General features: G+C 40.9%; 1 protein-coding gene across 1 annotated transcript; it reads right to left on the bottom strand.

The window, feature by feature from the left end:
• Positions 1-12,982: 12,982 nt before the first annotated feature.
• CSP4 (chemosensory protein 4) lies at positions 12,983-14,432 on the bottom strand. Its single transcript, XM_003689777.4, has 2 exons — positions 14,176-14,432; positions 12,983-13,292 (listed from the first exon to the last, which is right to left on the bottom strand). Exons 1-2 carry the CDS (start codon positions 14,366-14,368, stop codon positions 13,099-13,101), a joined length of 387 nt encoding a protein of 128 aa, XP_003689825.1. The 5' UTR covers positions 14,369-14,432; the 3' UTR covers positions 12,983-13,098.
• Positions 14,433-14,681: the final 249 nt, after the last annotated feature.

Genomic DNA, 14,681 nt, shown 5'->3' with positions numbered 1-14,681 from the left:
CTTTAACCCCTTCACCGGGACTGACACATTGCTCGAATCGAACCAACAACTTTTTCCTCCTCTCTTTCTTCCCTCTTCTTTTCTTCGAACGGACGGTGTCGCTTCGTTATCCATTAATTTCAAACTCGTCGAGATCTCTCTTTCGTGAGATTAGAAGGTTAGATGGACGGTTGTGTGTAACAAGTTCTTGTTGCGAAGAGCAATTTTGGGGAAGGGAGGTAATGATAATAAGGGGGAGGGAGGAAGGTGTGAGTTATCGAATCGGTCGGTTAATAAATGTTGCGTTACGATCGTTTACTCGCTACCATATTCGACACTTTCTTTCCTTCGAAGGCTGACACGTGCAACGTGTATGGCCTTGCGACGCCGGCAGATTATACGGGGTGTTCGAAAGTGGTGGTCCTAAACGAATATTCGTTCTCGTTCGAGTGTTACGCCTATCCGGGAAGAGTCCTACTTTTTTGAGACTCATGTACAATTACGTATCAGGAAAAATGGTTTAAAAGTTCAAAGTTTAACTTTTCCCAAATTTTTCTCTGTATCTCTTTAAACTTGTTTAAACTTGTTAAAATTAAATAAGGATCCTCGTTTTCGTAAGCGACGGATGATACGACGAATTTTAATCAAACGTGCGATCAAAGTAATTAAGTAATTGCGAAATAGTATAGAAATAACACTGTGTTCTTGCCAGTTGGAAACAGGGCCTTAAGAAGAAGAAACGCACAGCCGACTCACAGTGATACACGAACGGCGACACGCTAGCGCGATCCGTGTGCGTGTGCAAATCGTGCGTGCCAACTTCCGCGGTGTATAACAGCCTGGGTGGTCCACGATCGGGGAATACGGGGATTAGATAGCTCGATAAGAACGTACACGCATTTGTACGCACACCCCGTCGCGGTTACGTGTGGTACCCTCGTACTGCGTTTGAAATCGTTAGCTTTCGAGCTGATGGAAATACAGTACTAACGATGAATTGTGAGCCTCGCTCGGCCGAGGGAACGGCCAGAAATTATATAATTGAAATTTTATCTCGCGGCCGGATCCGAGTGTTCAGAACCGCTGTGTAAACGCCGCGACGCTTCTGTCGTATTTCTTCGTGGCGTAATTCCTTCCAGCCGCCGATTAATCATTCTGAAAATTTTATAGCGCGCGTTTTATTACCTATATGCTTTCTTCTTTCACTCTTTAATCTTTAACAGAACGATCCGGATAATATTTTTAATCGATAAAACAAGCGAATCGTAAAATGTCTCGGAGCAAATCAGCAAGACAGATAGCTAGTTTTTTTTTAACTTGTTTTAATGAGAGAAAAGTGAAAACGTTCGAATTATCTTTCAAGACGTTATTGCTTACTACGATCGAAACAAAGAATTTCGAGGAAATCGTCTCCACGCGCGTAAAATATTAAAACACCCGGCTTGAAAAAATTCCAACCGACGTAACGTATCCACAATTTTGCAATTATGTCACCGCAAATGACCACACGCTCCCTCATACATTTTCAACAAACGCTCCCCGCTCACCTCGTAAATCAATTTTATCGCGCGGGGAGGTTAACGCGGCGCGCAACATCGACGCATGCTTCGCTTAGATACGAGCGTATTAGGCAAATTTTGCCGCGAACACGCTCGCCGACTGCAAATTTCTCGGCGCGGGGATCGGCCGAGCCACCACTTCCGCCGTCGGCCGGCCGGGTGGTCCGCGTTTTAACGCGCGCGACACATCGCCCTTTTCGCAAATTTTCGGCTACAACTCGGAGAAAAATGTATGACCCGTTGATAACACACGTCCCGAATCGGGAATCGAACCTCCCTTCTTTCTCTTATTTTTACATCTCCCTCGAAAAGGAGGCGTAGAAACGATCGAATTAGGCAAATGCAACAACGAAGTCGGACACGTTCTCGCGGACGCGAGATTAATCACTTCTTAGACGCGAGTGTCGTTGTTGGTTAGATAGGCAGATAAGTTGGCTTTTCTTATATGCTTGTTTAGTCTAGTTTACACCGGTAGTTATAAATTTAAGGTATTTCGATACCATTTAGATTATTCTATAATTATTCGAGCCTGTTGCAGTATGATAAAATTATAAGATTTGATTTAAGATAAGATATAAGACGACGTCGAATCGATATCTTAAACCCGCGAAGCGACCCGTTCAAACGAGCTTACGTTCCCTCGAAAAAAAAAAAAAAAAAATGGAGAACGAAAACGATACAGCCTCGGGCGAGCAGCTATTTTACGAGGCGGGGTGTTCAGGTTGAACGGAGCGCGGCGTGTAGGTCGGAAGAAAAATCTGTATTGCGCGCATTCGAGAACAAAGAAGAAGCAAACACGCGAGTTCTCCCCACCCTGTTAACGTCGCGATGCCATTATCGTGGATAGAGAGAAACGTCACCACAAAGTACGAATTAATTTCAATCACAGCCCTCGACGTTGCCCGATAATAAAAGAAACAAGAAGAGATTCCTCTTAAACGTTCCTCTCCCTGTATCAATTTTCATTCTCCTCGTCCATCTTCCTCCCATTTCCTCCCCCTTCTTCCGCTCCACATTCCTTTCCTTTTCTGAAATTATAATTTCAAATGTACATCACACCGCGGGACGTGCACAGACACGCGTGTCGTCGAGGTCTCTGCTAAATGCTCCAATTATTAATTTACCTCGCTCGCTGTGTACGCAAAGACGGGTGCAACGTGTTATTCCGCGCGTAATGACGTTCTGCGGGTAAGGGAGAACCCGATCTTACCTACCGTCCCTCTTCCCTACTCGTTTTCGACGGTATTAAGCGGGCCCACGTGGTTGCCCTCGGGCCGAGAAGAGATCGGTTTTTCGCCCTCCTGGCACCGGATGTCGGATTGCGGAAAATCGTGCGATGGACGCTTTCACTCGGCGTTGATCGTCGGAATGTTTCTTCGTTTTTTTTTTTTTTTAAATAACGCGATGAAAGTAAGAATGCTGGCGGCAGATGACGACTCTACTTCGATGATTAGTTTCATCGTCTGAGTGAGTGGTAAATTTAAGATGAATGTTCTAATTAATTTCTATGTACATATATATATATATATATATATAGTGACGGATGATGATGGATATTATCGTTTCATAAATATCAATTTATCGATAAAAGAAGACGTAAGATCGTATAATAAATGGATTAAAATTACTTATAAACTTCTGTATTTGTAGGGAATAACATCCATTAAAATTTATCTTCGGTGAAATAAGACGTCGTTTTAAGATTTTTTTTTTTTTTTTTTTTTTTCCAAGAAAATATATTTCTTTCCCAACATTTTCCATTAATAACACGCCAATCCGTGTCCCCATTTATCTTCTACATCATCTAATTACACATTTCCCAATATATTTAAACATTACTCTATTCCCTCCCTCTCTCTCCCCCCCTCCCCTCCCTCGTCTCCCATCAAATTATTAGAAACGCATCAATTCACGAACACGTCCACTCCAAACCTACCTTATAATCAAACAGACATCTCCTCCCGTCTTTCTATCATGCCGTGTACTCTCCTCAATCATTTAACATGCACTCACACGTAAGAGCGAACGAACGCAGAATTTATTGCGATCCGAATGATACACCGTTCCATCCTGGCGGTGGAGCCAGGCAGCCCGTCGAGCTCATTAAAGATTATTAAATGATTTCCCGGGCCAATTTCATTCAATTACACAGCGTCGTGCTGCACGGTAATTAACCCATTCCATTTCTAGAACCCGTGCATCTTGGACTTTTCGCAAATTGTCGTAAATCACACACTTCCTTTCGATCCTGTTCCTCGACTCGAAAAACGCGCACGAAGCCGGGGGAGAGGAGGGGGGGAGGGAGAGGGAGAGAGAGAGAGAGAGAGAGAGAGAGAGAGAGACAGAGAGAGGAGAAAAGGAGATCCGTCCATCCTCGTCGCGGTGTTTTTTACTCGTAGCGAGTGAACACTTTCTGGAGGATCAAGCGTGGTAAACCCCCGCTATAAATAATTCCCAGGAGAATTTTACGAAAGCGTTCCTCGTCCGTGATTCGTCGTTGTGTATCCATTTCTTGGATGGACCATTGATGGCCATTCAAATTCGATCCGGTTTTGCTTCCTGCGTCGCGAGCGAGGATTTTGGATTCAAGATTCAAGTTCAGAGACGAGGAAGGGTTAATTAATTTTAAGAAAGAAAAATTCGAAAATGAGGATGAATAAATTTTTAAAAAAACGACGACGACGGTTGTCGCTGGGATATAGTTTCGTTTCATTCAGTTTCGCGCGTGAAATAAATCAAGTAAATTAATCGATTGATATATTATTCCAAGCAATGATTGGGGTTGGGATAATGTGATTTGTGCCACGCTGATTTTACGTGACATTTTGTTACCGATGATTTAGAGTTACGAGCTCGATGGACGGGGAGGGAGGGGGAGGAGGGAGGGAGGAGGAGGAGGGAATCACGCAATTAGCAATTAAGACGAGTTCTGTCCTTCTGCTTGGCACGGATAAAAAAGGATGTGCAGTGGAAAAAGATAAATGGTGCAGCAGGGATTTACTCTTCCTCTAATAACACTTCCTTTTTGCAAGTGCATAACGATGCATCAGTGCTAATGTACAGTAATATACATGTAATATTAATAATAACACTGGGTTACTCTTATCTATTAATTATCTTATCCATTATCCTTAATCCTTATCTTTTTATCAACACTTTGTAATACACTGTTTGATGACCCTATGATTTTTCTATCTATGAAAAAAATCTAGAATTTTATCATTTAAAAATCATTGAAATATAAAATATAAAAATTAAGTGTTTTATCGAAATTCGTGATTTAACGTAATATTTTACGAGGAAAGATTTTTGATAACGCAATTTAATCATCATATCGTATTACAAGCAATTTAAAAAATTATCGCGCAGAATCTACAAATACGTTCCTTTTACAGGTAAAAGGAAAAAAAATGAACAAATGATTCTCACATATTCATGCTTACAATATTTAAATTTATCGAATACACATCGATTAATCAACGAAATCTTATCAATCTCATCATAGTGAGATACAAAAATAACCCTCTTTAGTTTTAATTTAATCCTTCATTTTTCGAATAATTTACGGTTCCTTGTCGAAAACTCGAAATTATCCATTTTCAATTAAAAAATGCTGTAAGAGGATTAAGGAAAATGGATCAAAGAATTATTTTTTCCTCGAAAAAATCAGATTATACAATCGTTCAGATCTTATTTGAATTATCTTACTTGTTCATAGATATTCAATATCTGTCTTCATTTGTAAATTCAATTTAAAAGTCGAGAAATTAATGAAAGAATTCGCGAAGATGCTTATCGATAAAATTCACTAATTTCACGTTTGACATTTGCGAAATGACAAAATGAGGATAGATCCATTTCCCCTGAACTTCTCAAATTCTAAAATTTCCGCCACCTCTCCCTCAACCTTCTCGAGAAAACTTTAAAACACAAAGAAACGTAAAGAATGATAAATTCAAAGAAGAATAAACTCTCTCGAATTTTTAAAATACCTCTCAACTTCAACAAATACAAATTCATCTCATGCATCTCTCTCACCATATTTCATCAAATATATATACATATATATATATATATATACTTCAACTTCTCAAAAACTTCAACCGCTGTCTGAAACGAAGCTCGTTCGTTTCGTTCGTTCGTTCGATTTCCGAGAGACGAAATATCGACGAGTATCGACGAAGGTGGAACGAGCAACACTCCGCGATTCATCTTGCGGATCCCCTTCAGCTTCAGATTAGCCCGCTTCGTCGCAAATTTGTCAGCCGGTCGATCATTAAACGAATTCCCTCGCTCGTCCCATTAGCGAGGCGAGGTCGAGGAAAGGACTGGCAAGAACTGAGGGGAGGGAATCGGGGGCACCGTCGGTGGATCATTCGTCCCTGGAGTATCGTGGCTGCCGCTTCTAGTGGCTCACGCACCGTGGAGAGCGAGCAACACACAACAACCGTCTTGGTTGCACCCTGAAATAAGGTAGCCCCGACGACGAGCGAAGGAGGCGACGTGGGTGGCCCCGGAGAGATTTGCCTTCCGCTAAATATCGCCTTTGCGCCCTCGACGTGGGTGGCCCTCCCTCTCTCTCTCCTCTGGCCACGGGGGAATCATCCTTCCTCCTCCTCCTCCTCCTCCTCCTCCTCCTCCTCCAGTTGGCGTGGCCCTGCTCTGCCCTCCTTCGTCCTCCGTCCAGGAGCAACCGTTGTTGTCTCCTGTCCTCCCACCCCTCCTTCCTTCTCCCTCCCTCTCCTCCCCCCTTGATCCTCACTTGCCTCCGTATTTCTCCATGTGTATGGGTGATATTCGATCGCGAGCGAGGACTCCACTCTCGGAGGAGGAAAGGAACGGTTCCAGGGAAAGGAGAGCGGCTCGAGCACGATGAATGGGTGTTATTATAGGTAAAGGTAATGAAAGATATTGTTACGCTGTAATAAATAGTACGCGGAATCCAGGGGGAGGGGGGAGGAGGGAGTAGCTGAACGGAGAGAGAGAGAGAGAGAGAGAGAGAGAGAGAGAGAGGTAATGATCGGTGTTCGAAGGTGATTCCATCCTCGGTTTATCGGAGGATGGCCAAGGCAACAACCCGTTTGAGGGTTGAGATTTAGCGTTTCACGTAGGGGAATTAAGATCGATTAGAATGGAACGGTTCGATCGAGGGAGATTCTCTTTTAATAGTTTGATCTCGTGGTATTAAATTCGATATCTCGAGGGAGGAGGTGTTTTATTCGAATTTACATGTTTCTTAACGTTTCAAGAAAAATGAATATAGATGTAACAACAATAACTTTTTCCCCTTTCCCTAAATCTCAAAAATTCACTACCGATCGAATGGAAAAGGATGCTCGAGTGAGAGAATAACAATTTGCAGAATCAATTAACACCCTCGAAAAGTGGCACGCGGAGGAATGCGTGAAAGGAATCGCAACTTCCGAGCCCGATCTCGCGCAACAGCGTCCACAGACCTCTGGATCAAGATTCCTTCGAGGGATCATAATAAGAAGATGGAAGGACGGGCATAAAAAGACACGGATTCGTATAAATAACATCCCCAGCGAGATTCGTAAGAAGGAGGCGAGGGCATTTTTACGCGCCTCCTCGACAAGGAGAACAGCAAAGAGAAGAAGTGGAAACAAAACCGTTGGAGGAGGAGGAGGAGGACCAGCAAGCAAAGTCGAAACTCGTGTAACTCAGAGAGGAACACAAGGTTGCACATAGGTCGAAAAATCAGAGAGGGAGAGAGAAAAAAAGATACGACACGGTCAACAATAATATCCAGTATTTTATTCCCTCTTCCCCCTTTCTTTCACCCTTCCTCTTACTTTTCACCTTTCCTTCTTCTGGACACGCGTGCAACGAAACAAAATGGCAAAGCAAAGCAAAGATAAAAAAAAAAAAAGGATCGAGCGATAGGTCGTGGTAGCGAAAGGGAGGAAAGAGAGCAACGAGAGAGTCGAGGAGGAATCGAAGTGAGAGTGGGTCCCAGGAGGGAACCCAGGCAGAGAGGGCTGAAAACCAGCCGGAGAGAAAGGAGAGAAAGGAGGGAGTGGAAGGATCGAAGGGGGAGAGAGAGGGATACGAAGGAGCGAGAGAGAGGGGAGGTCAGAGAGGCGACACAACGCGTGTGGTCCACCCCGTGCTGGACGACGAGCAGGTCGAGACCAGGACGACGACAGCATCTTATCCAAGACCTCCGGATCGATCGATCAATGGCGAGATCGATGCCTTCTCGGGCCAGACCGATCGAGTACGTGGCATGCTCGGGCGCACAAGTATTTTTCACCCTGCAGGCGGCGATCACGTGCATCGTGAACCGCTTCAAGAACTGGTATATCGTAGGCGATATCCTCTACTTTTTCTTTTCTCTCTCTTCTTTTTTCTTTTTTCTTTTTTTTCGCAGGAATTTTGGACGGAGCGTGGTGGAATATATATATATATATATACTGATTGAGATAAATGGGGTGAAATTGATGTTAATTTTTGAGGGAGTTTTTCTTTTTTAGATATATAAAAAGAAATTGGATAGATCTTAGAGAGACACGCGGTGATTGAAAATTATTGCTGTTATCGGAAGATATGAAAGGATATTTTTGTTACGTCAATTATTCGAGTGAATGTATCTTTGTCTCAAACTCGCTTCAATTGTTCACAATCACAATTTACAAAAATCTGTTCCTACGCGGGTCCCTTTTCGTTATCTGTTCACTTTCATCTCGATTCAAATGATTCATAAGACGGAAAGAAGTCGTTTGGATTAATAGCCGAGTTACTTGAAACGGCCGCAATTCAATATCTTCACTTCGAATCAGTCAAATATATCTTCTGAATTCAAGCTTTTTAAATTCAAGTAACTTGACTCGAAGTGCAGTGAACGTTAAAATTTATCGTTGCGCGTTAAAAGTGATATATTAATTGTATTTCAATAAATGTCTTTCGACCATTCCAAATCTATCTCTCTTATCTTTTAATTCATTTTCACCGTAGCTCGATATGCAATTAAAAATCTTCGATCAGTTCAGATCGAAGAGAAGTTCGAAGAACTTTAACCAACGAATCGAATATCTAATAACATAAATTCATACGCGATAAAGTCTCAACTTATTTAAATAGAAGCAATTCGAGCTAATTGACTGCTTCGAAAGGAGGGATGAAAAAACTCGAAAGTCGGATAAACAAGATTCGTATTAAGAGAAAAATAATCTCAACTTCCTTTCGATCTCCTTCCAAGATCCTCCAATTAGCAAATCGAATCGAATGAGGGAAATCAAGGAGGATCGATAATCGGCGGTTGAAAACGCGTAACAGCGGATGCTGTACGGCTCATAATACCGAGACAGAGCCGGCCACCTAATGCTAATGCAACTACCATTAGCAAGTAGTGAATCGAATGTAAAGTCGGACGTAAGGTGGGACCACACAGGTCGACGGTTGGAGGGTTATACGGGGCCAGCAGATGCAGTGCCCCATAAACAGCGGGGCGGGACCACCCAACGCGCCTTCGTTCCTTCGTTTCGTTCCTTCGTCTGTTTCCTTAATAACCACGGTACCCAGCCTGTTCCACCGCGAGAAACGCGTGCATACGCGCGACAGTTCGCGAACGCGTAGACGTTACGGGCCTACACTTGTTACGTGCCACGCCGCCATTACGTGTGAAATGTAAAAGTGAAAAATTGTAAGAAATGGAAAAGGAACTTTAAGATTTTTTCGAATTAGATGTCGATCAAATTTGACGATACTTTTCCAACGATTATCGTAATTTAATGGAGCGAGAGGAAATAAATTATGGGGGGAAAGGATGCGATGGATTAATTTCGCGCGGAAAGAAAGTGGTCGAGGCTTGGGGTCGTAAAGCGACGCTTGTACAGGTTTATGGAGTTCGCGTGTCGCCGACCCGTTTCGTCGAATTCGACCCGACCGGATTTCCTCGCGTCGCCTGTTTCGACAACGTTTGTCACGTTGCTGATCACCCCAGAATGGGATGTGTAATGGATAGCGACCTGTGGCATCAGGTTTATACGATAGCTTTCGAGCATACTCGTGAATGCACGATCTGATTTGACAATGACAAACAGATCTTTGATTTGATCTTCGTGAAAATTTGTATTCTTTTGAAATTGAATTTTGCGATAATTCTGTAAAATATCACTCCATTTTTGCATTCTACGAGAAAATGAATTAATGAGAATGCTGGTTGGTTTTGATTTTTAATGAAAACGATTCGAAAATAGAAAAATTTGAAAATGCTGAATAAATTCGAATAAACAATCGTAATAAATTCAAAGTTGAACATTCCGGCTCCCCTGTTCGCGATAAGCAAATTTGATAGAATTATTGTTAATTCGAGGAATAATTTTTAAAAAAAGCCATTACAAAATCGTATTGATTTACCGTCGAATTAAAATTCAAGCCGTAACGCTTGTGTCGCGCACGGATACACAAGCGTAAATGGTTGTAAAAGAGTAACGTGATATTTTACAATTCCCCGGCCCGGGTAGATAAAGCGAATGATTTTGTATATCCAGTTGTACCGTGTCACGCGCATTAATTATGGACGACGATCAAAACCACGTGTGGGAAACTGGCTACCTGTCTTCAACCCGACACGTGTGCGCTTTCTCACAGGCCCATCTTGGGTATAATACCGCGTCAGATCGTCTCTTGGGAGGAGATAATGACAGTCAAAAGCTACTTTGGCGGAGTAACGATGCTTGTTCATCGGTCTTTTGCCTATCGAATACGGTGACAGCGTCCGATACGATTTATATCGGTGGACAGGGGCAAAGAGTGGCGGAAAATGAGATTGGACGTACACATGTATACGCGAAATATAATATACGTGAAACGAGATAAGAAACGGAGGATAATTATCCAGATTAAGAAACACCTCGACGGTTTTTACGAAGATCGTTTTTATCAAGATCGATATTTCTTCCCCTCCGCAATGTTATAATACATTCGTGAGACGCTTTCGAAGAAAACAATTCTAATCAATTCTAATCTAATTCAATTTTTTAATTGTGTTTTTTTTTTTTTTATTTTCAGAATCGAATCCTTTCAAGATGTTACACAAACATATGAACACGATTCGATTTAAATTTCCAAGATTGTTTTATTCATCCACGAATTGCCAATATATTACCAAGTATTGGCTTATCATCAATACGTTTCTCAATGGATGATACGAATTTATATTAAAGATTTCCTCTTAAACATATCTTGTTCCAATTCTTTCGATGACATATGATTTTCTTCTTGAACTTTACGAGTGAAACTATTTCTATTTCTCGACGAGTTTCTGCTTTTTTCACTTATTAAAAATTAAACTTTATTTCAAAGTTCCATCGAAACCATAAAAATCAAATTCATCTCCTACGTAGAAAAGCACAGAAATTCGAGTTATTAAATTCTGAATCATTAATCTTCATCACCGCGAAATGAAATATTCGGTTCACCGTTAAGCTTAATCGTGAACAGTTCGATTCCCCCCTTTTTTGTTCAACGAAATTCAACCCTCTCGTATCCACGGATTAGACACGTTCACGAAACATGATTTATACCGGCCTAATAGTTTCACGATGGTTCCCAGCCAGCTTTCCAGAGGAGGCCATAATCCTTTTTATTACCTCAAAGACGTTTCACGGTGACGGGTCTATCTATGTGGAATTCAGGTATCATGCATCTAAAAAAGCTGGAGCCGGCAATAAAGTGTCCCGAAGAGTTCATAAAAGTCGCCGCTTTCACTGAAAACGCGCTCTCTTGTCTATTCGACAGCCACCGCGAGGCCATTAACTTTTACCTACACGCGATCCATCGTGTTTCGTGAACGCAATTTACGCAGTATGTCTCTCTCTCTCTCTCTCTCTCTCTTTTTTCTTCCTCCCTTTTTTTTTCACCTCTTTGTTTCTAGTCACGTGTCCGTTACACACTTGTCCCTTTTTGCCTTCCTCCTCTTCCGTTTTTCTTTTCCATTTCTTTCTTTTCTTGTTATTATTATTATTATTCTCGTTTTCTTCCCTTCTCCCCCTCCTCCTCCTCCTCCCCCTTTGTTCCCTTTGGAAATCCTGGCTGCTTCTGAGAAAGCAGCAAAGGATTGCGGGGTCCTAGGGATTTGACCACCCACGTGGTTACGGAGGCTTTATAGCCTCCTTGAGTGTCCGGATACGGGATATTTTCGGTAACTTTAAACCGCAAAATGTAGCACGAGATTATACTACATTGTTCTCCTTTTTCGCCTTTTCTTTTGGCTCGAAAGACGCGCGGGGAGTGATAGGGTGAACGGTAGCAGCAGGAAGCTGTTACGGATTACGTATTCGATACGGGAGGAGAAGAGAGAGAGTAAGATGGATAAGATAATTCTTCTCTTTTCTTTTTTCGAACTCGAAAGTTTTCCTCTCCCGAGAAGAAGTATTTTCATAGCCTCATTCGGCATGAAAAGTAAAATCTTGTTGTGTTTGTTTGAAGAGAATAACATGTACGGTAGAGTACATTATATGTAATTTTAATATAGCATATAAATTTTTTCGAATAAATAAGAACGAGATGTTTTTCACGTATTTGATATTCGATGCTCGAGTCTTCTTATGTTTCTGAACGATTTTCCATCCACTGTTCATCGCGTAGAAATCGAGCATGGAAATTGCACAACGTGTAAAGATCTTAACTTCGACGAAAGATAGATTTTTTTCTTCTTTTCACGGTCCAACGATCGATAAAGTAACGGGACAGGAAAAATCACGGTAGGCAATCGAATCGATCGTTTTCATTATCGTAACAGGCGTGCGATTGATCGCAAATTATAGCTTGGTCATGCTCTACCTATTATTAATCAATTTGAGTAATACAAAGCTGTGTACGTAACACGATAAGGAACACAATGCAATTGCAATTTCTTGGATAAAATCTCTTGTCAAGGATCGCAATCAAGTTACAACTCGGTTCTTTGTTTCTTTCATGAAAAAAGGATGTTATTCGTCGTGTCAATGATATTTCAAAATAATAATGAAAAATTCAAGCGTTCGTTTCTCTCTCGGTTCTCTATCAATCCAATTGATATTCCATTTTTAGTTGATAAATTGGTTGGGGACTATTCATTAATCACTTTGTTTAATCAATCGCGAATTAATTGATGTTTTCTGAGTTGTAACACATTGTATTTGCTAATCGTATGCAAATTAGGTGAATTCGAAATTTTGGATCGCGAACGAACTATGGCTAATAAATCTGCGAAAGTCTTTAAAATTTGTTTCGAAAGACTTTTTAAAGTTGCTTTAATCATAATAATTTGCTCCTTTGATGCAATCTTTTTCTTGGAAACTCCTTTTAATGTGTACCAATAATTTTTTAATCTTGAATATTTATGAATTCCAAATCTATATAGTTATTCGAATTTGATGTTGGAATATGGTTCATCACGATATATTAATAATTAAATTGTAATTCGTCTAGCTCCAAGCTTTAAGTTTAATCATTTATTTTTGAAGTACGGACTTACAGATTAATAAAATTGACTATTTCATATCTAATTATTAGTAAAAATTAAGAGGAAATACCATTGAGTCACGAGGATAATTTAATCAGATTCTTCTTTAACTCGATTCTGAAGATAATGTTGCCTGTAAGCCCCTGTTGAATCATATTTTGCTTCGAGAAGAACCCACACTTCTGGTTTGTTATCGATCAAGAATTGGACAACTTTGTCGGCAATTTCTTTCTGCTTTTCACTGCAAGCTGAACACTCGTTCGCCAAAGCATCGGGCAAATTTTCTGTAATTTCAATCGGAAATTATTTAATAATATAATAATATAAACTTCAATTATGATTTAATAAATTAATATTTTTTTTCTATAACAACTTTTCTCTTCTGTTCGAAATCAGGAAAATTCTCTGGCTGGAAACGCTGGAATAAAAATAACAAGATTCTCGTTTCTTCGAGGGATCGCCCTCTTCCAATCAAAAAGAATCAAGGGATCGACAAATTCCACGCACGAATAATTGTAACACGCGAGGATCATTTTTTTCCTAGCTAGGAAAGAACACCGATTTAACGCGGTGGCCTTGCTTCTCGGGAATAGCAGCTACGCTCATAAAATTGCGGTCGACCGTGAAACGGCGGCGTTCCGAACATCGGTAGAATATGCATGCGAGTACATGTGTACGAACGTATCGTAATTGACTCGTTCAACATTACATCCGTGCGTACGACTTTCGCACGATGATGCTCTGAAACGACACTGCTGCGGTTTTTCTCGATAAGGTGAACCCCCTTCTTTCCCCTTCTTCTCGCGTTTGCGGTTTTAACAAAATTACGACCATAATTAATATTATTGGTCACGGTCCTTGGAGAAGAAAGAATAAAAGATACACGCGAAAAATAACAAGTCCAAAGTAAATATCCAACAATGTTATTTCACCATTCCAAGCTTTTTTAGAATGCTACAAAACGATAGTGATACACCACTTTATATATTTTTTATTCTATTTTCATTCTTATATGTTATTTGTATGTATTTGCCTTGCAAAAAATACGATATAATAATTTGAAGCTTACTGGAACAACTTTTACTTTTCGGAAGATTTAAGATTTCGTCTTTTGAAGTTATTAATTTTGTTACGCTATGATCAACTTATACAAAATATCTTGCTCACTCTTAAGTTCAGCGGCGTCGGGGGTGCACGGGCCTTGATCCAGCAAACAGTTCACGTACCCGTTCAAAAGTCTCTCGGTGTTCAGTACAACATCGATGTCGACGTTGTCGTACTTCGTCGTGTATTTGTCTTCCGAGAATACTTCACCGAGCAGGAAGCAAACAGCCGCGAGAGCAATCAGGACGGTCCTCATCTTGGCTACGTGGAGATTGTTGACTTTTTCGATTACTGAACGTTGAGCTCGTTAGCGTGGAGATCTTATATATATATATATATATAACATACATTTCGTTGCATGGCTCGTTAGTTGCACGAATTACTTATCGTACCGAAGGAAATCGTAATTCGTTAGGAAAAATGCGCACGAAAGGGTCATTTCCTCTTGAACGAGTTTGATGAATCGAGCCGATGACGAGATTCGAGCTCGAACATGAGAATATTTATGAGATTATAAACTTTTATCGAAATAATAGAATGGTGAAATTTAAATTATTACGAGACAAGGG

This window comes from Apis florea, unplaced genomic scaffold (assembly GCF_048593485.1).
Source record: "Apis florea isolate Af1SG1 unplaced genomic scaffold, ASM4859348v1 contig_3798_pilon, whole genome shotgun sequence".
NCBI lineage: Eukaryota > Metazoa > Arthropoda > Insecta > Hymenoptera > Apidae > Apis > Apis florea.
This window is presented reverse-complemented; position numbering and strand designations above follow the sequence as displayed.